The sequence below is a fragment of the Oryctolagus cuniculus genome, chromosome 7, assembly GCF_964237555.1.
Source record: "Oryctolagus cuniculus chromosome 7, mOryCun1.1, whole genome shotgun sequence".
NCBI classification, from domain to species: domain Eukaryota; kingdom Metazoa; phylum Chordata; class Mammalia; order Lagomorpha; family Leporidae; genus Oryctolagus; species Oryctolagus cuniculus.
In genome coordinates this window covers 161,195,316-161,214,525 of record NC_091438.1, presented here as the reverse complement: position 1 = coordinate 161,214,525, position 19,210 = coordinate 161,195,316, and the positions used below count along the sequence as shown (strand labels likewise).

The window sequence follows — 19,210 nt, the reverse complement described above, 5'->3', positions numbered from 1 at the left end:
TGCTCTCGAAGACACCCCCCGCCCCACGGCCCGCAGCCTGCAGAAACCGCGCCTCCGGACCACTAGGGCTCCCCGGGGAGTGCACGACCCTCGACGGCCAGTCGGGCCGTGAGGCCGTGGCTGCACTCGGACTTGGGCGGTGGGAGACTCCCAGTCGTTTTTGCTGCGCCGGCCCGCGAGCTTGTAAATCAGAATAAAATACGAAGCCGGTGCGAAGGTTCCGAGTTGGGTACGGTGCCTTCTTAGGTGCAGCCTGGTGGAACCACAGGCGCCGGCTGGGTGCAGCGGCATTTCGGATCCCAGCTTCCCACGGCGCCGGGTGGGGGGAGCAGCCCGGTGGAGCAACTCTGCCGGCCAGCAGGTGGCGGCCGTTCACTGCGGACCCCAGGGCGTGGTGGACCCAGGGCTCAGCAGGCACTGGGTGCTTCCACGGCCCTGCCTGATCGCTCAGCTGCATCACGGTCGCCAAGCCTGGGGCAGGGTTGCCTCCTGCACTAACAGGGCCTTTCTTCCAATGGGTGGCCCGTGGGCCTGGGTGCCCACCCCACTGCTCCAGCTTGGGCTCACTCGCTGGGTGGGACGAGAGCACCTGCGGGGAGACGACGCAGGCTCCAGAACGGGAGACTGGGGAAGGGGGGCAGCTGGCCAGTGCTGCTGGTAAGATTTGGAAGAGCGCCCATGCTTCCAGTAAACCAGGTGCAGAATGCTAGGTGCAAACCATAAGGAAGTTTTTATTGAATCCTGTACAGAAGAGAAATGCTCATTTGTCCAAAAAAAAAAAAAAAAAAAACCCTACAAATGGATTCCTGGCTGCGGGCCGGGCAGTTAGGAGCCGTTCCCTCCCCAGCAAGCCCAAGGTCAAGCTCCTTAAAAACGCAGCAGAGGCCTGAGGCTGGACAGACCGTGAGGGAGGGTCCCAGACCCAGGGTCCGTCCTCGCCTTTATTTCTGTAAAAACAGCACGGGAGCAATTCTGGGGGAATCGTGTCCCCACTGCAAGTATTGCATTGGATATGAAATAGTCAAAACCCAAGGTGACAAGTGGGCCAGCCTGGGGAAGGGGACAGTGGCTAGCTGGTGACCACTGCCCCCTCATGACATGTCGGTCCTTGAAGGCACAGCAGCATTGGCCAGAGGAGGCAGCCCCAGCCCCATGGCCAGGGCTGGACGGCAGTCCCTGGCCTTGCTCACCTGTGGCCAGCTCATCTCCAGCACCCCATGGCCCGGATGAGGGCCTCTGAGGCTGAGACGGAGTGGGACAGCCCCTCAGCCCCTGCCTCCAGCGACCTCTTCCGGGTTGTGCCCCTGTTCTGAGGGTGAGGGGAAGACTTGGCCACCTGGGGGCCAGACAGCACAGGACACAGGCCACAGGCCACTCCTGTGCCTCCAGCACAAGGTCGAGGCTGTTCACAGGCCTCTCCTGAGGTCGGGCAGACCGAGGGCCCAAGGCCAAGACCTGCAGGGGGTCTAACGGGGATGGAGAGCACAGCCCTATCCCTCCTCCCTGTGGGATGGGGGGGGACCTTGCCAGGGCAACCTGGGAAGCCTCCGAGCCAGGGACTCCTCCCGGCTGGCTCGTCATAGGTGGGGGGCAAGGCCGGGGCTGGCAAGCCCACCCCCCCCACCATGTACCCACAACCTTCACGTGGGAGTCACAGAGGTGGCTGACGTGGTGGTGGGGACAGGCAACTTTGGCACAGTACTGAGGGTGGGCAAAGGAATGGTGGTCAAGGTGGCTGTGACACTGGGGTGACCACTCAGAAGTTGTGCTCCACTGTGGCGCAGGGCACGTTCCCTTGGGGATGAGGCTGAGAGTGGAGGCCTCAGGGCCACACGCCGAGGATGGACCCCAGCCCCACCCCAACGACCCATCGGGGGCCTTGGACCATCTCTTGCCAGGTCCACTCAGTGGCCAGGGCCCAGGAGACTTTGTCACACAGCCCTGAGAGTTAACATGGCCACCTGCTCATCACAGATGGGGAAACCGAGGCAGAGCAGGTCCCGAACAGGGGAGACCTGTGGGGAGAGCTTGTTTGGGTTCCAAAGATCCTTGTGCTTGGTGAGAGACCCCGGGCACCCTTCCGCGGTGTGCGTCGGTCCGAGTGCAGGGCAGGAGGGGGAGCCTCATGCACTCCGGGGGCTGTGGCTTTCTGCCCTTCCAAGGTGGGGCCGTTGTCTGGGGGTGGCCTTGTTCCAGGGCTCCCTGCGCCCCCAGGTCAGCTGCCCGGAGAGGCAGCGCTCAACGAGAGGGTCCGTGCCCGAGGACAGCCCAGGCAAGGCCAGCAGGCAGGAGCCGCGCCCCTGATCCCACCTAGGGGCAAGCGCCGGAGGCGGTATCTTTGGTGCTGTGGCCCCTGGGATGGCCCTAGGACGCCGAGCCCAGCGAGTCCGAGTGCAGCGTGACGTAACCCGAGGACTCGGAGGGCGAGCTCAGGAAGCTGCTGGTGCTGCCGCCGCCCCCGCCCGCCGCGTGCAGGCCTCCGGGCTCGCCCCACGACGCGCTCAGGCTGGTCCGCAGGGGCCCCGCGTGCGCAGGCGCGGCCAGGCGCGGCCGCGGGCTCCGTTCCGCGCCGCCAGGGGGCGTCGGCGCCTCGCTGGGCTCCGCGCCGTCCAGGGCGGCAGCCGCGGCCGGGAAGGTCCCCGGCGGGGCGGGCGGGCGACGTAGCGCCTGCGGCTCGCGTTCGAAGGCGGTCAGGGCGAAGGCGTCCGGCAGCAGCGAAGCCGAGGCGGAGCGGGCTCCGGGCCCGGGGCGGCGGTGGCGGCGGCGCCGGCTGCCCGGACTACCGGGCGGAGAGTCGTGGGCGCGGTGCGGGCCGCCGTCCAGGGGGCGCAGGGAGAGCAGGCTCTCGGCCGAGCGGCGGCGCGGGCGGAATGGGGGTGCGTCCTCGGCGAAGGCCAGCAGGCTGCCGCGGCGCCGCTCGGGCGCTGGCGGCAGCACCAGGTGTGCCAGGGCGGCCAGGTCTTCGCCCGAGCCCCAGCGCGGCAGCAAGGCTGTGGGCAGCGGGACTGCGGCCCACACGTCCGCGTCGTCGTGGGAGAAGCGCCGCGTGGCGGGGACCTGTAGGAACAGGGCGGGCTTTAGCCCCAGATGCTCTCCGGGGCACGGGGACTGACGTCTCCCCCCTGCCCAGGGAGTCAGGAACCAGGCCTTGGGCCAGAGCAGCCTGGTCCACGGGCCTCTTGTAGCCTGGGTCAGTCGGGGATGGGGAGAACCGGGATCAGGTCTGGAGGACACAGTCCAGGCGCCAGGTGGGCCACTCTTGAGGACACAGGGGCAGGAGCTGGCCTGCTTGCCTGGGCTTGGGTGCACGGCTGTGACCTCGGGCCAGTCCCTCCTGGAGGGTGACGGCCACCCCTGGAGCTAGAGTGGGCGTGAGGGCAGGCAGGGAGGTCGTCACGCCCCACCCGCCCCATGCAACCCCAGCCAGCCCCGACCTGCAGGTACTGCATCCTCTCTTCCTGCAGGGGGCAGAGCTGGGGCAGGCCTCCCTCCAGAGCGGACAGCTCGTACTTGGCCGTCCTGTCCAGGGCCACAAAGTCACCGCCGTAGCCGTAGTCCACGGAGCGCTCCAATCCCAGGTCCGGGGCGGCGCCTCCCTCCAGGCTGGTCTCTGCGAGGTGCAGCAGGGGCTCAGGGCCACGGAGACTTGGGGCACCTGGGAGAGCCCCAAGGACACCCCCTGCCCCATACACACAGGGAGAGGGCTGGTTAGCTGAACACAGAGAGGAGCGGGGTCCTGGGTTCAGGTCCTCACTGCCGCGGGGGAGGTCACGCTCAGCCTGTCCTCCTTTGGCACACGGAGGTGGGCCCTGGGGCAGGTTTGGGGTGCAGCACGGAGCAAGGCCCCCGCCCCCACCCAGGGGAGTGCTGTTGCAGAAGGCAGACCAGAGCTCCTAAAAAGCCTGCTGGGGGGCCCCAGGCTGGGCGTGGGGAAACTTGGGGGAACGCAGGAAGTGTGGGGCTCACAGCTCCCCTGCTCCCCAGGGCACGGGGCTGTCACCCCAGCCAGACAGCAGACTGCTCTGTGGGACACCTGGCTGGGCCCTTCTGGGTTCAAGTGTCTGCTGGCTGGGAATGGGATCCCCACCTTCCAGCTCTTTGCCGACCCCAGGCCATTCTCACCATCGTCGCCGTCCTCGTCGTTGGCCATGAGGGCCACACACTTTTCCCAGACAGCCTTGAGGTCGGCCCGGTAGCGGTCACAGGCCCAGAGGAACATGGGCAGCAGCAGGGCCTGGGTCACAGAGCACCACAGCACACACAGCACCATCCAGGGGGCCGCCGCGTCGGCCCGCAGGCTGCTGAAGCTCACCACCTGCGGGCACAGGGCGTGGCCTGGCACCCAGCGGGACCCCCGTCCCGGCTCTTCCCAGGGGACCATGGGTGGGGCCGAAGGAGGTGGTGACAGGCAGAGCCCCAGACCCTGGGCAAGGAAGGGGCCGGAGTGGGGAGGCCACCAGGGTGAAGTCGCAGCCCGTGTGTGTGCCCAGCCCTCCACGGCGTGCTGGGCAGCACTGGGCACGCCTGCTCTCGCCCTGGGGAGAACCGGGTCTGCAATCTGCTCAGGGACCTGAACAGGCCACCCACAGCCCCTTCCCTTGGCCAGTCGCCGCCTCGGCACCGCTCTTCCTCCAGCGGTCTAAGCTCCAGGGAATTTAAGAGGCAGCGGGTACAGCCAGTGGCCTGTGGGTCTCTACACAGGGACCCCCCCTTGGCGCCCTCACTGGGCCTGGAGAGTGGCACTCAAGGACCCCACCACTGGGGGGTGGGCACATGCTGCTGATATCCCAGTGGTCTGCCAGTGCCGGCTGTGCTACCCTTGGAACGCTGCTCAGTCTCCGGGGGCTGTGTTCCCTGTCACTTGTGCATGGGCTTGGGATGCCCCCGCTCCAGACAGTGGGGTGGAGACTCCAGGCAGGGGGCGGACATGTGGCTCAGCACTTAGGACACAGCTTGGGACACCCCCATCCAGTGTCCCAGTGCCAGGGCTAGTCTCAGCTCCGCTCCCAACACCAGCTCCCTGCTGACGCACGTCCCAGGAGGCATGAGAAGCTGGGTCCCTGCCCCCACGTGAGATCCAGATTAGGGTCTGAGCTCTGGTTTCAGCCCTGCCCAGCCCCAGCCACTGCAGGCATTTGGGGAGTGAACCAGCGGACAGACCATCTCTCTCCCTCTCTCTCTGCTTTTCAAATAAAAATAGGTAAATAAAGATTATATTAACAAGGAGAAGCTGGGGGGCCCTTCCCCGTGCTGTCCCCACTCTGCTCCCACCGTGCTTTGTGGTTCTTGGGGGCTGTCGTTACGTGATTCCTTCCATCAGCACAGGGGCTGGGGACACAGAGGGACACTGGGCCACCAAGCCTGGGGGGTGGGGGAGCAGGTTAGCAGGGGCTGCACCCCGCTGCCTTCGTGGAGCTGGTGTCCTGCAAGTGCTCAGCTGAGGCCTCTCGGGTGGTCCTGGCCCCAGCTCCCTCCGTGTCTCACTCCAGACCCTCTGGGGGCTGGGCTGGAGCCTTCGATGGGAGGGCTTGGCTACCAAGGCCAGCCTGCTCCCAGGCTGCTGGGGATCACGGGACCTGGACCCTCGCTGGCAAGGCCTTCCCCACGTGGGCCCCTCCCAGTCCTAGGACCAAGTGCAATGCCCCAGCAGACACCCGGGACCTCATCCTGTCCCCGGATCCGGTGGCCCTTACCTATCTGCAGCAACCTGGAACCTGGGCCCAACGTGAAGCACACGGGCGTCTTACCCCCTCTTCCGCGCCCTCTGTATCAGTCGGGCCCCAGGTGAGGGGGGAGACACCCCTGCAGCGTGGCAGAGACCCTGCCCTGGTTTGGTCAGGTTATTATTTCTCTCTGAACCTCGTGCCCTTCTCAAAGGCCTGGGGTTGAGGACTCAGCCACCCAACACACGCTGCAGTGCGTCCAGTCCCGGCACTGGCCCAGGGCCCCGCCAGGCTCCCCGGCTGGACTCTGTCACCCACCAGCACAGGGAAGCCCATGAGGCAGTCATAGATGATGACGATGGTGGCCACCAGGCCGGTGATCTGCAGCGAGGTCTTGGCAGGCTCAGAGCCGTCGATGGAGGAGCGGCGCTTGCCCTGAGCGTCCTCCACCACGATGGTGGGCACCGTGAAGGCACGGCGGTCGGCCCGGCGCCCCACCTGCACGGCCAGCGTCTGGAAGAGGGCAATGGCCGTGCAGACCACACCCATGGCCACGCTGCCGCCCACCAGCAGCAGGAAGCAGACGCCGAAGCCCAGGCCGATCTCAGCCACAATGAAGCGGCAGCCGTGGGTGTAGAAGCGCTCGCTCGTGTCGTGCCAGCCGACGGCGGGCAGGGCTGACAGGATGAAGGACACCATCCAGATGCCCATGACCGTGTGCACCGCCTGCTTCTTGGCATTGCTCAGCCTGGCATGGGCAGGGAGGGACGGGGGGACACAGTGTCACAGGGGGCCCAGCTGTCCCAGGACATCCTAGTCAGGCAGCACCAGCAGGGCAAGGCCTTGCACACGCCTGTGCACACTGTCGCGTGTCCCTCGTGCCACACACGCCCCGGCAGACTCCGGCCAGCCCCACCCCCGGCACACCACAGGCATGGCACTCACACGGGGCCACGGCCACGCGAGTGCTCACCTGTAGTTGACAGGCCAGCGGACCATCCACATGCGGTGGTAGGAGAGGGAGGTGACGGAGAAGCAGGTGGCCAGGGTGAGGGTGTAGAAGGTGGACACGAAGACCTTGCAGAGGCCCTCGTTCCACTCGTAGTCGGGGCGCTGCCGCCGCAGCTGCACCACGGCGTAGGTGGCGATGGGCACCGCCACATTGAGCATGTGTGTGGCTGCCAGCGTGCACAGCAGGAACTCCAGTGGCTTCCACTTCTGCTGCTTGGCGCCCACGCTGAGGATGCCCCAGGCGTTGGCCAGCAGGGAGAGGCCGCCACACGCCAGCCAGCCCACCGCGCTGCCAGGCAGCCGCCGCTCGTCACTCATGGTGCCAACGGGAGCTGGCGGGCAGCCGGGGCATCCTCCTCGGAGCCAGGCCTCGGCGCGGAGCGGCAGCCCTCACACACGGTGGCTCAGGGGTGCCGGAGACCACGCACGCCTGTGTGGGGAAGGGCAGTGGGCACTCAGCGTTGGAGCTCCGCGGCCATTGGCGTCGGCTGTTCTGTTCTCCTCTCCACCCCCAGGGGCCTCCTGCCATGTCCCTGGTACCCAAAGGAGTGTACACAGGGGTGCCCAATAAGTGCACATTCCCTCACTTCCACCTTCTCCTAATTAAGGCTTGGAATCTGGGCTGCCTTCCAGGTCTCCTTTGTCCTTAGGGTGCCACCAGGCTGGGTCCAGATGGCACTCTTGCCCCATGGGTGCCCTGTCCCTGCTCCAGAACAAAGCCTCTCACCACCAGGAGCTCCAACAGGCCTGCACAGCCCACCCAGACCTCCGCAGGGGACACTGGGGCCCCTCCCTTAATTCCTCGCACTTCCTAAACCTTCCTCTCCCTCTCCTGCTTCCCACGTGACCTGACCTGGCAGTGAGCACTTTAGCGCGCACCCTGGGCCGGGGTGGGGCAGCCTACCTCTCCAGGTCACAGCTTTCCCCGGCTGGCCTCCCCTGGCAGGCCCGCCCCAGACCCCAGCACAGCCACTAGCGCGCTAGCCGGGCCGCTCAGGCACGGGCCCTGCCTGTCGTCCTCTGTCATGCTTCTTCCCCCGGGAGGCTGGGGACAGACGCCCCATGGAGAAATCCCTGGCCTGGGTCCTGCACGCAGTGGGTGCTGCGGGGTGGTGTCGGCATTGTTCTCTGGTGGCTTGGGCAGCAGGGATCTGGAGATGGCCCAGAGCCCAGATCCGCCCGAGGGGAACTGCTGACCGCTTGCGGATGTGAGCTAGGGCCCTGCAGGCTGGCAGGAGGCACGTGGCCAGGCTGGGAGGGATTCCACCCTGCCGGAGGGCTGGGCATCCAGTCCCTCCCTCCCCACTCCCAGCCGCCTGCCTGTGCAGAACCCTGGCGGTCCCGATGGCCACAGCCCGGAGCAGGCGGCGTGGGGCACTTGCACTATGCACTCTGCCTACACGCGGCCCTTCTCCCCTCCTCCCCTCTGCTGTGGGCGCCTCCTGCACCCCCGAACAGTCACACGGCCCCCCAGGGATGGAGAGGCCACTGCACACTGCAGCCATACATGAGAGCTCCCAGCTCTCAGCCGTAGCCACGCTCCTGCGAGATCTTCCTGTGGCCCGACTCCCCCTGGAAACCCAAGGATCCCTCGGGGATGTGTCCCCTCCATCTGAGTGTCCTGCCCAGGACCCTCCCAGACCCCTGACCCAGCAGAGGAGATCCGTCTGCGACACCAGCTGGGGGACCTCTGCGACCACTTCCTTCCGGAACCTTTACTAGGTTCCTGCTTCTGCAGGGCGGCTTCGCTACCCCCCATCCCCATGTAGAAGACAAGCGGCTGGCAGAGCCTCCAGCGGCCACTCCCAGGTGTGTCCCTGGCCTCGGGGCAGAGACCACAGGCGAGGCACTGACTCGGGCTGCTGGCCCCAGCCCTGGCTAGTTCCCTGGCGGCCCTGTGGCTTCCTCTTCTCAGGTGTAACCCAGGCAGCATAGCACCCTCCCTAGAAGGCGTTGTGGGGAGTTAATGAGCTATGCCAGGCACGGTGCTTAGAAGGGAGCCGGGCATGCAGTAAGCGCTCACTAAGTGCTTGGGAGGCTCACTGAGCCATGCCGCATCTCAAGGGCCAGGACGCGCGGTTGGGAGGTGTGGGTGAGTCTCAGACCCGTGCATGCATTCAGGTTTCGGGGTGCCTGGCAGTCTGCTGGGGGTTGCAGCAGGCAGGGTGTGGGGGATTCCTGTGGCCCAGAGCTTACAGACACTACTCAGCCTGCACCTGAAGAGCCACACTGGACCCCCGCCTTGGCCATCGGATTGGGAGGTCTGTCTGATACCTGTGGCCTTGGCCCAGCCCACTTGGCTCACGCATTGGTTTCTGGCGCAGGGTCATAAGGAAGGTGCACAGGCGACCACCAGCACAAACCTTCCCGGTGCCAGCTCCCCCCTCCGCCCAGCCTAACAGTGCCAGGGTGCAGGTGTGCAGGCAGGGCCAGGTGCCCCGGTCCACAGAGAAGGGAGGAGGCCCCCTCCCGCAAACAGGCGCACTTCCTGCTGTTCATGTACCCAGTGATTTGTCTGGGATCCTGTTGTCACCCCCCTGCTAAAGAGGACCCAGAAGAAGCCAAGAGAAGAACCAAGCCGTGGTGTGCCTGAGCCAGCATTCGACCTCCACCCGCCTGACCCCACAGGCCTGGCCCCTGTAGCCCCAAAACGTTCAGAACAAGGCATTTGTGTGTGTGTGCGCACAGAGCTGAGGTCTTTCCGAGGCTCCTGTCCCCACGGCTGCAAGCTCAGGGCAGCAGTGTCAGGCCTGGCTGGGGCCCCGCCTTCCTGGGGGCCGTGGTCCTGTGATGCGGAGGAATGCTCGGGTGGGGGACAGGGTGTTCTCCCGCCTCTGGGGCGGCGACCGCAGCTCCGCGGCTCCCGTCCACCCGGGGCCAGTCCCTAGGCTGCGCTCCCCGGCCCCGCCCCCTGCAGGCAAGCGCCTCGCGCGGCGCACTCAAAGCATCCCGAAGCATTTGGGGACCAGACTGCAGGTGCGACCGTCCTGGGACACACCCGGCTCTGGAGGGAGACTCCGCAGGGTCTGCGGGCGGGCCGGGGGTGACGTCACGGCCCCGGGCCAATGAGCCGCGCCGCCCCGGGCTCTATTGCGCAACAAAGAGAGCCCAGAACTTGAAAGGAGTCCCCGGGCAGCCGGCTGCGCCCCGGGCTGCCGCCCCCACTGCGCCGGTCCGTCTCGCAGGGCCCTGGCCCCGCCGCCGCCCAGGCGCGGCGCGGAGCTTCCGCGGCTCCGGCACGCCCCCCACCCCCCACTCCGGCGGTCCTGGCTCCCCGGCGTCCCGATCCCCTTCCCCCGCCTGCCCGGCCCCACTGGGCCCCCCAGTTCTGCCAAACACCGAGGGCGCGTCCGAGCGGTTGCCTGGGGAGCCTGATGCGGCGAGACCGCGGACCCCTGGCACCCTCCGGGTCGCGACGGGCAGGGGCGGACCCGGGACCCTCACTCCCGCGTCCTCCACCCGCTGCGGGCCTCCAGGGGCGACGCGGCAAGGCCCGGAGGCGGAGGAACGGAGGGAGGGGCCGGCCCCAGGGAAGTTACCCTGAAGGTCCCCAAGTTAGGCGGGGGGCGCCCTAAGCGGAGCCCGCGGCCCCTCGGACAGCGCCTCCCCGCCGAGCCCTCCCGCCCGGCCGACCCAGGCCCACCCGGCGGCGCTCACCGTGCATTCGGGCGCCCGAGGCTCCTGCTCGCTGCTCCCGCCTCCGGCTCCGGCTTCAGCTCCCGCGCCCCAGAGCCGAGCGCGGGCCGCCGGGGGCCGCGGGGGTGGCTGGCGGCGGAGTGGCCCGCGGGCAGGGGCATCCTGGCGGCGGCCACCGGTGTCCGGCGCGCTCCGCTTGGCCCGGCCCGGCCCCGCCGCCACTCCCTCCCTCCCGTCCTCGGCGCCGCGGCCGCGCTCCGCGCTCGCCGCTCGGCTGGCTGCGCCCAGCGGCCGGGGGCGGGGGGCGGACCAGGGCGCATGCCTCCGCCGGGCGCCGCCGCGCCGCCCCTCGGCCCGCCCCGCCGCCCCCGCCCCCGCCCCCGCCCCCGCCCCCGCCCCCGCCCGCTAGCAGGCGCGGTGCGCTGCGCCGTCGGGCTGACCCGCGGGCTGCCCTCTCATCCCGCAGCCGGGCGGCAGCCGCCGGGACTTGCGTCCTCTGGCTCCGGTCTTGGGGAGGTCACCGCCCTGCCAACGCCTTCTGGGGACCCAGGCCCAGAGCTGGGGTGGGAGGGCCGGCAGGGCAAGAGGGGCTGGAACGGGAATGGGCAGGGATGCCCTGGGGCTGGGCTCGGGGGCTCGGGGAGGCCTTCCCAGAGGAAGCAACATCTCGGATGAGCCATCGAGGCGAGCCCAAGGACCACGCTTCTAGGAACTGGGAGTTGATCTTCCTGGACCTGGAGCAGCAGGAGGCAAAGTTAGGCCAGCTTAAGGAGTCAGGCTGAGCCCTGGGCCTGGGCCTGTCCCCCCACCCCAACAGAGCGGATGGGTCCCAGGCTGCAGGAGGCTGCCCTTCCCACAGCCTCTGCAGCGCCGAGGCCTGCCCCCTGTCGCCTCCACCGGCACTGTTAGTAGCGCACAGCTGTCACCCAGACTGGGTGCCTCCGCTCGTCCCATCTCGGGGGACGCCTCCTGCTGCAGGAGTGGAGCTGGCCTCTTGGTCTCCCCTCTGAGTGGGTGGCACTCTCTCAGGAGCCCCTGAGTGCACACTGTTGGGCTGGCGTGAGGGCTCCCGGGAAGCAGCCCTGGCCAGGTCAGCCGCTGATGTTTGCCTGGGCCGGTAGCTGCCTAAACTGTCCCCACAGCCCAGGTCCCTGAGCAGGTATTTGCGGGCCCACGGCAGGCCTTAGAAAGTACACCGTGGCTCACTTGGTTAATCCTCCGCCTGCGGCGCTGGCACCCCATATGGGCGCTGGGTTCTAGTCCTGGTTGCTCCCCTTCCAGTCCAGCTCTCTGCTGTGGCCCAGGAGGGCAGTGGAGGATGACCCAAGTGCTTGGGCCCTGCACCCACATGGATCGGATCGGCGTAGCTCTGGCCGTAGCGGCCATTTTGGGGGTGAACCAACGGAAGGAAGACTTTTCTCTGTCTGTCTCTCACTGTCTGTCAAAATAAATAGAAAGAAAGAAAGAGTCCCAGTCTCAGGCAGGGCTGGGAGCTGAGAGCTGGCCATGCACCCCCATGGTCCTGTGGGGTGGACAAGGCCCCCAAGCCCCACAGGTGGCCCCAGTGATGGACAGGCTGCCAGCAGCAGGAGCTGGCATAGCAGCTCATCAAGAGGCGGCCTTTCTCTCTTTTATTTGAAGTCAGTTACAGAGAGGGAGAAGCAGAGGCAGAGAGAGGTCTTCCATCCACTGGTTCACTCCTCAAATGGCCACAATGGCCAGGGCTGGGCCAGCCTGAAGCCAGGAGCCAGGAGCAGCTTCTAGGTCTCCCACGTGGGTGCAGGGGCCCAAGCACTGGGGCCATCTTCTGCTTCTTCCCCAGGTGCATTAGCAGGGAGCTGGATCAGAAGTGGAGCAGCTGGGACTTGAAGCAGCTCCTGTATGGGATGCTGGCACTCACTGCAGGTGGCGGCTTAACCTGCTGTGCCACAGTGCGGCCCCTCGAGGGGCATTCCTAAGGCGGGCTGGCTCACCCTGGATCAGGGCGTCAGCTGTTAAGGCCCCACCGTCCGAGGGCAGCCTCCGCGGGCCTTGGCTTCGGCTCTGAACCCAGGGACCCCTGGCCTGGGCCGTGGGTGGGGCTGGGAGCTAAGACCAGCCTCCGGGGGTCACGCGGCCGGGCTGACTCCCTCTCCCTGCTTCCCGGGCAGGAAGTAGCCCCGTCAGCCGGGACTGGGGCCCGACAGATTCCAAAGCTCTTGGCGGGTGTTCCTGCACATCTGGAGCTGAGCTTGCGCTCTCTCCAGGGGCCTGGGGAGGGCTGGCGCGAGGCTGCAGCTGCTGGCGGGCCAGCCCCCTCTGCAGGCAGCTGGACAGATGTTAGGGCTTCAGGGACAAGCCCGAGTCGGGAATATCCTCTGGGCCCCCGCTCAGGGAGGAGCTGGTGGAGGGCCTTTCTCAGCCATGGGTGGGGATGGGTGCTGGCTCCTGCCGTGGCCACCTTATCTGTCCCCTGAGGCTGCTGGACCAGGATGCACACAGTGACCCAGGTGCACACATAGGCCCTGAGCCCTCACACCACACACGTGTGCACATGGATGCAGTGACACGCAGCCGCCCAGCACGCATGCACACACACACAAATGCACCAGCATACGGTCTCCCACTGGTGTAGCCACACACACTGCCCCTGTGACCCCCACCCACAGCCATCCCAGGAGCCCCCGCCTGAGGGGTTTCCATGTCAGGTCCTGGCATCACAGGGTGTCTAGGTGGTTCCTGGCAAGAGACAGCAGGGGTCCCCGTGCTGGCCGTGTCCTCGGGCCAGGCCAGGCTAGGCCGGGCTCTCCCCATGCCTCACCTCCCTGGAGCCCCGTTCCAGCCTTGGTGGACATGCAGGCGTGCTGAGCCGGCATGCTGCATAATCAGACACTGGGGAAGCTGTGTGCTAAGGCATCAACTCCCTCCGGGTGTCCGGGCTGTCCTTGGAATCTGGGGGTCAGATGGGGCCCCTGGAGCCAGGCCGCAGAACCTGGGCCCCGTGGGAAATGGGCATTGTCTGACCAGCAAATCCCAGCCAGGCGTGAATCCCACACTAATGTGCCTGAGGTTCCGGATGCTGGGAGGGGGCCAGGGAAGGCTGAGGCCACACCCAGCAGTCCCCCCACCCCCACAGCCCGTGTCCAGCGGGAGGGCAGCCCCCCAAGACAGACGATCACCCAGCCTCGCAAGTGCGGACAAACAGCATCTTTATTTGTGTGCTGACCTCTCCCACCGCGAGGTGCGTGTGGCACCTGGGCGATGCGGAGTAGCACTGACACTGGGAGGAGATAAATAAAGCTTTGGTGTAGAGACTTCCAGGAGAGAGTACAGGTTAACACTGCGACACACACGACACCGGCTCGCACGTGAACTGGGGATCTGGCCAAGGGGGCGACTTCTAAGTGACTGGAGGCTGGGCCCGTCCTGGCGGCCGCTCAGAGCCCAGCGCTGGGCAGGCCTAGGGCTGGGGCTCCGCCTGGCCCTGGCGCTTGGCCTTCACCTGAAGGTACCGTCCTTTGCCTTCCTCAAAGCGCCTCTTCTCGTCCTCGGTCTCGGGCTGTGGACCACACAGAAAACAGGCAGGTGAGAGCCGGGTCCCGCCCCTCACAGAGCCGGCAGCCCCCACCCGTGTGTCTGCATTACCCCAGGAGAGGGGGCTGAGGGCTGTGCCCTGGCTCCAATGGACTCCGGGAGTGCAGGGTACCTGGCAGGGGTCTCACGCCTCCTTCTGATAGGCCTGCCTGCTGAGCCCAGGGGGGGTTGGGGGGCAGAGGGCACAGCGGGCTGGGAAGCAGGGTGCAAAGCTGGCAGCACCCTGTGGACACGCAGACTGTGCCTCTCCCAGGGGCTCCCTGGTCATGAGCTTCAGGGGAAAGTGCCCTTGAGGGCTCTCAAGGTGGCGGTGAGCGGGAAGAAAAGGCCCCTGCATTTGCTCCACCTCCAGGGATGCCAGCAGCCCCAGGTCTTTGCCGGGAGAGAAAGGGCAGACGCTGTGCTGGCAGTGACCTTGAGAGCCGCCGTCCTGCGGCAGGAGAAACGGTGCCTGCTTTGTGGAGGGAGCCCTGCCACCGCTCCCTGGCCAAGGCGTCCCGCCTGCTGCCTGCTTCCTCCCAGGGCTTGAGCTGAGTCCAGTACTGGGGAGGGCGGAGCCAGCTGATAAGTGGGACTTGGCCCAGGGCGAGTTTCACCGGGGTGGTCCTGGCTCAGCCTGTTGACCTGTGGGGAGGGTGGGTGGCCGCCCCTTTCACTCTCTGGCTAAGCTGTGTGGCCCCTTCTGGTGGCCCCATCTGTCCTGCCGCAAAGTTCTGGCTGGCACCCGCCGGGGCCGGGACTCGGGTTTATGAGCTGTGCCGAGTCCTCGGGCCGGCATTTCACTGTGGCATCGGACAGCGTCTGGGAGCCAGCGACACGGGCAGTTGCCCTTCACCCGCGACGACTCCCAGCCCCAGCAGCTATTTCCAGGCCTGAGTGTTTGACACACAAATGGGCTATCGGCAAAAGCCAGGGCAGGCGGCCAGGTCACACCAAGCACGGCCTCCCCTCGGCCTTCGCCGGCGCTGGTCGCTAAGTGTGGCCAGCTGTAAGTCGCCGAAACCTTGCTGGTGTGGAGCCGACAGCACATCCGGGCATTCAAGGAAGTACGGCCATGCTCCTCGCAGTGGCTCCGGGTTCTGTTTGCAGAATCTTCCGTGCGCACATGAGAAGTGGGGCTTTTCCCAGATGCTTTATTGCAGGAGTCCCTCCTGCTGTTCTGGTTTGATCTCTGGGTGACTTTTTTTAAAAAATGAAATTTGAGGCTGCACAGTTTGACTGGAAGCAAGCCAAGGGGGAAACGGTCCCAGCCGTAGCAGCGGCTGCACAGACAAGACTCCTGAGCTTCCTGGGCACCTGCGGGCACCCAGCAGAGTGCACTCCAGCGAGCTCCCGCGTGAGCGAGGCTGCTGGCCCACAGGCCACACTCTGCGTAGCCCCCTCCATCCATGTCCACATGGAGGCATCTGAAGTGGCCAAGAATGCAAGGTCAAGGCCACCAGGGACCTCTTCTCCCCTGGAACTTACTTGTGTACTGGAGGGAAACCCGCAGCTCACGCCCACCACACAGCAGCCAGGGACGCGGCTTGGAAGAGGGGCAGCAGCCCCATTTTACCGAGGACCCATCTAGGGCAGAGATGGGCCTGCCAGGGCTGGTACTGCGCTTTACTGGCCTTGGAGCAGCTGTGGCAGGGTTGGGAGGAGAGTGGAGAAGGGGCCGGGGGCCGGGTTATGTGCCTCACCCGCCCCGAGTCTAAAGGCAGGGGCTTTGGCTCAGTGTTTAGGATGCCACGTGGAACACCCGTGTTCTGTGTCAGTGCTGGGTTCTAGTCCAGGCTCTGTGCCCAACCCCAGCTTCCTGCTAACGCAGACCCTGGGAGGCAGCAGGTGATGGTTCAAGTGCGCGGGTGCCTGCCACTCACGTGGGAGACCACGGCTGAGTTCTACACTTGACCTTAGTGTTCACGGCTGGGTTCTAAACTCCTAGCTGTGGCCCAGCCCAGTCACGGCTGCTACGAGCAAAATCAATCCGGAAGTGAAAACCAGCTCCCCTCTGCTAAGCCCCTCCGCCCCCAGCTGGCGGGGCGTTTGCTCCCAGGGGAAAGAAGCCAGGAGTTTCGAAAGAAAAGGAATCCTCAAATAGAAGAGGGTGAGCCTGGCCCAGGCACGGCGGCTGGGCGGGGGGACAGCTCCCTGAGCCGGCTGCAGGGCCCAGGCCTGTCTGATGGGAAGACTTTGTATTTCTCCTGCCTGGCACACCTGGAAACACACAGATGTGAGACGCTGGCGAGGAACCTGCTCCCTAAGTGCCTGGGTGCTCCTAGGGCTCCAAGGCGCTGGGCGGGGCCGAATGGCTTGGGGCGCTGACGCCTCGGGCTGCCCTGATGAAGGCTGCCTGGTCCCAAAGCCACCGTCCATCTGTCCATCTGCAGGTCCCTGTGGGCACTTTGGCTCCCACCCTGGCAAGGCTCATTCCTGCTCCACCCTTGTCCTTGCCACTGGCTGCAATCCCACAGCAGGGGCAGAGGCCTCAGTGGGCCCGGCCTCCCTGGCCTCCATCCCCCAGTCCCAGTACGAGGAGCCGCACTCCTGTTGTTCTGGGGCCAGACACATTGGGAGCCTGAACACTAATGACCTATCGATGGACAATGCCCGCTGGACCCAGGGCTCGGCGGTCTCAAAGGTCAAGTCTCCAACTCAGCCCCTCCCCCACTGACGTGGCCAGGGACTCCCTTCCCTGGGCCCCGGCCACCACCTTGGTTTGGCTGGGTGGTATTGGTGCCCATGTGCTCCTGCTGTCGGCCTGCTCAGAGCCCTGGGGATGCGGGACTGAGCCTGGCCACCTCAGCACCTGCCACACTGCATGCCTTCCTCGTGTGGCCCAGCCGCCTCTCTGGGCCTGGCTGAATCCTGGCTGCCCCACTGACTGGGCCTGTGGCCCCACAAAGCTCCCCTGCCTTGCTCTTCTGCAGAACGGGCCAACGTCCACTCACTCACAGGGTGGCCCTCAGGCCCAGCGCCTCCCAGCCGTCCATGCCTACGTCAGTCACTGAAGACAGCAGACACTGAGCCCCAAGTCTGGGACGCCAAGTGTCACCAACAGGCAACTCCACGGAGACAGGTTCGGACCAGTGACAGCCACAGCTGGGGGGGGGCCGGGGGTTGGGGGCCAGCAGTGACTCAGGGGTGCGGCACTTCTTTCTGGGTGACGAAAATGTTTTTAAACTGTGGCAGTTGGTGCACCACTCTGCAAGTATGCTAAGGCCCTGCTCTGAAGATGAAGGGGTGGACGCTCGGCGTGTGCCTGGACCTCAGCGGAGCTCGCTCCAGTCTAGGATGGTGAAAGGCGAAAGCCCAGGTTGGCAGGACCCCGTCCCATCAATCCCAGCGCGCGAAGGCACAGCGGCGCCCAGCGGACGCTCACTGCACCGACGCCCGGCACCTCCCCACCCCGGTCAGCGGCCTGCACCCACGCAGCCGCGCAGGTGCAGGCGGCACCCCCAAGTTCTACTGTGCCGGGAGCTGAGCACCCTGACCTCGGAGAACTGCTGATACACAGAAAAGCAAGCAAACCTTCCGGTCGTCCCCTTGTCCTAGAGCCCAGCCTGCGGATGCCCGAAGCTGCACACAGCGCAGGACCCTGCACAACTACGACGCAAGAGATCAGTACGGACACCAGGGCGCCGGAACCCGGCGGCACCGGCTTTGGGTCACTGGAACACACCAGCAGGACAGAGACGGCTGCCAAGCAGCTGTTGGGCAGGCGGGGCTACGGCTACGGCATGGACGCACGGGGCACGGGCCGAGTGCTGCCGTCGGCGACGCGCATGTGGAGGTGCTGGGCACGCACAGCCACATCCAGGATGCAGCGAGATTTCCTCACAGAATCGGAACGCTATGCGACTTCAAACTCATGAACTGTTACCCCCAGGACCTTCCACATCCCGTTTCCAGATGGGACAGACCACAGGTGACTGGAACCTTGGGAAGTGATGCTGTGGGGCAGGGGGCCATCGCAGGCTGCAGGAAGCGACAACCGCATGGCAAGAGGGCACAGCAGAGCAGGAGGGGGCCCGCGGGTGCGGGCGCGGTTCAGGAAGGAGGGGGCCCAGGGAGGCGGCCGAGCGGTGCGGACAGCTCCTGGGAGGGTCCAGGGCCTGCTGCCCGCGGCTACAGCAGCCGACTCACGAAGCAGGAAGGCCAGACCTCGTCACGACAGCGACCCCTGGGGCCTGCAGAGGGCAGTGGTCATCAGGGCCTCCTGGGGCTGCTAGGGGACCTCAGGCAGGTTCCTGTCACCCTGCAATCCGCTTCCTCATTTGCAAAGTGGGGAGCAGGTGAGGAAGGACCTCGCGGGTGGTGGCGGCCGTGAGCTGGCCAACAGCCTGCCACTGGGGGTGGGGAGCAGGGTCAGGCCAGGCCTGCTGGGCCCCTTCTGCCGTGGTCTGAGTGCTGGTGTCCCCGAAGACCTCCCAGGCTGGAACCCTGACCACCAAGGTGGGACACCTCGTGGACGGGATCAGTGCCCTCATAAAGAGGCTTAAGGAGCCCCAGGCCCTTCTGCCACGTGGGACACAGTGTAGACAGTCACCTACGAAGCAGAACGCAGCTGTGGCCAGACACTGGATATGCCGGAACCCTGTCCAGGGCTCCCCATCTCCAGGGCGGTGGGAGGTCGACTTCTGGGGTCTGTGAGCCCCCAGTCCGTCTGCAGCATCAACAGCCTACGGCGCCGTCTCAGCCCGGCTCTGGCAGCCCAGGCTGGGTGAATCTCTAGCAGGAGGAGCGCCCACCTCTGAGGCTGCAGGGCCATGGCCCCGGGTCCCCTCGATTAGCAAAGACGGGCCCTTACCTCACAGAAACACACCGAGACACCTGGAGGCCAGATACACTGCCCGAGAGCCGGTTCAAAGCATGGCCTCGTGTCAGGAACCACACAGGAATTCCACCTTCTCCTCACTTTCGTAGCTTTTTTGGTGAAAAACTACCCATGACAGTAGCTACAGACCAAGGGGACCACCACTTCCCTTCCCTGGACACAAATGACCTCAAAGCCCAAGAGGCATTATCAGCAGTGGGCAGGGTCACACAATGGGACAGACGCCCAGCTCACCGTGCACATTGTGATAGTGGGTGGGGGACACAGAGGGGGGACAGATGCCCAGCACGCCGTGCACATTGTGATAGTGGGCAGGGGACAGACGGGGGGACAGACGGGGGGACAGATGCCCAGCACGCCGTGCACATCATGATGGTGGGCGGGGGACAGACGGGGGGACAGACGCCCAGCACGCCGTGCACATCATGATGGTGGACCGGGGACACACAAGGGGACAGATGCCCAGCTCACCGTGCACATCGTGATGGTGGGCGGGGGACAGACGGGG

At 66.1% G+C, this 19,210-nt stretch overlaps 2 protein-coding genes across 3 annotated transcripts in view; both read right to left on the bottom strand.

Moving 5' to 3' along the window:
- Positions 1 to 707: 707 nt before the first annotated feature.
- GPR153 (G protein-coupled receptor 153) lies at positions 708 to 10,607 on the bottom strand. Of its 2 annotated transcripts, none has more exons than XM_051856910.2 (6): positions 10,332 to 10,607; positions 6,637 to 7,104; positions 5,982 to 6,411; positions 4,123 to 4,315; positions 3,435 to 3,679; positions 708 to 3,057 (listed from the first exon to the last, which is right to left on the bottom strand). In XM_051856910.2, the coding sequence occupies exons 2-6, from the start codon at positions 6,990 to 6,992 to the stop codon at positions 2,365 to 2,367; spliced, it is 1,917 nt and encodes a 638-aa protein (XP_051712870.1). In that variant the 5' UTR covers positions 6,993 to 7,104; positions 10,332 to 10,607; the 3' UTR covers positions 708 to 2,364. The 2 variants fall into 2 exon arrangements, with proteins under 2 accessions (XP_051712870.1, XP_051712871.1); XM_051856911.2 differs by having other exon boundaries at positions 3,435 to 3,610.
- A 2,874-nt stretch (positions 10,608 to 13,481) lies between these two features.
- The window catches only part of ACOT7 (acyl-CoA thioesterase 7), a 93,752-nt gene continuing 88,023 nt past the window's right edge, over positions 13,482 to 19,210 (bottom strand). The window contains exon 9 of the mRNA XM_070079374.1: positions 13,482 to 13,848. Coding sequence (XP_069935475.1) covers positions 13,750 to 13,848 — 99 coding nt within the window. The 3' untranslated portion in view covers positions 13,482 to 13,749. The remainder of the gene's footprint in view (positions 13,849 to 19,210) is intronic.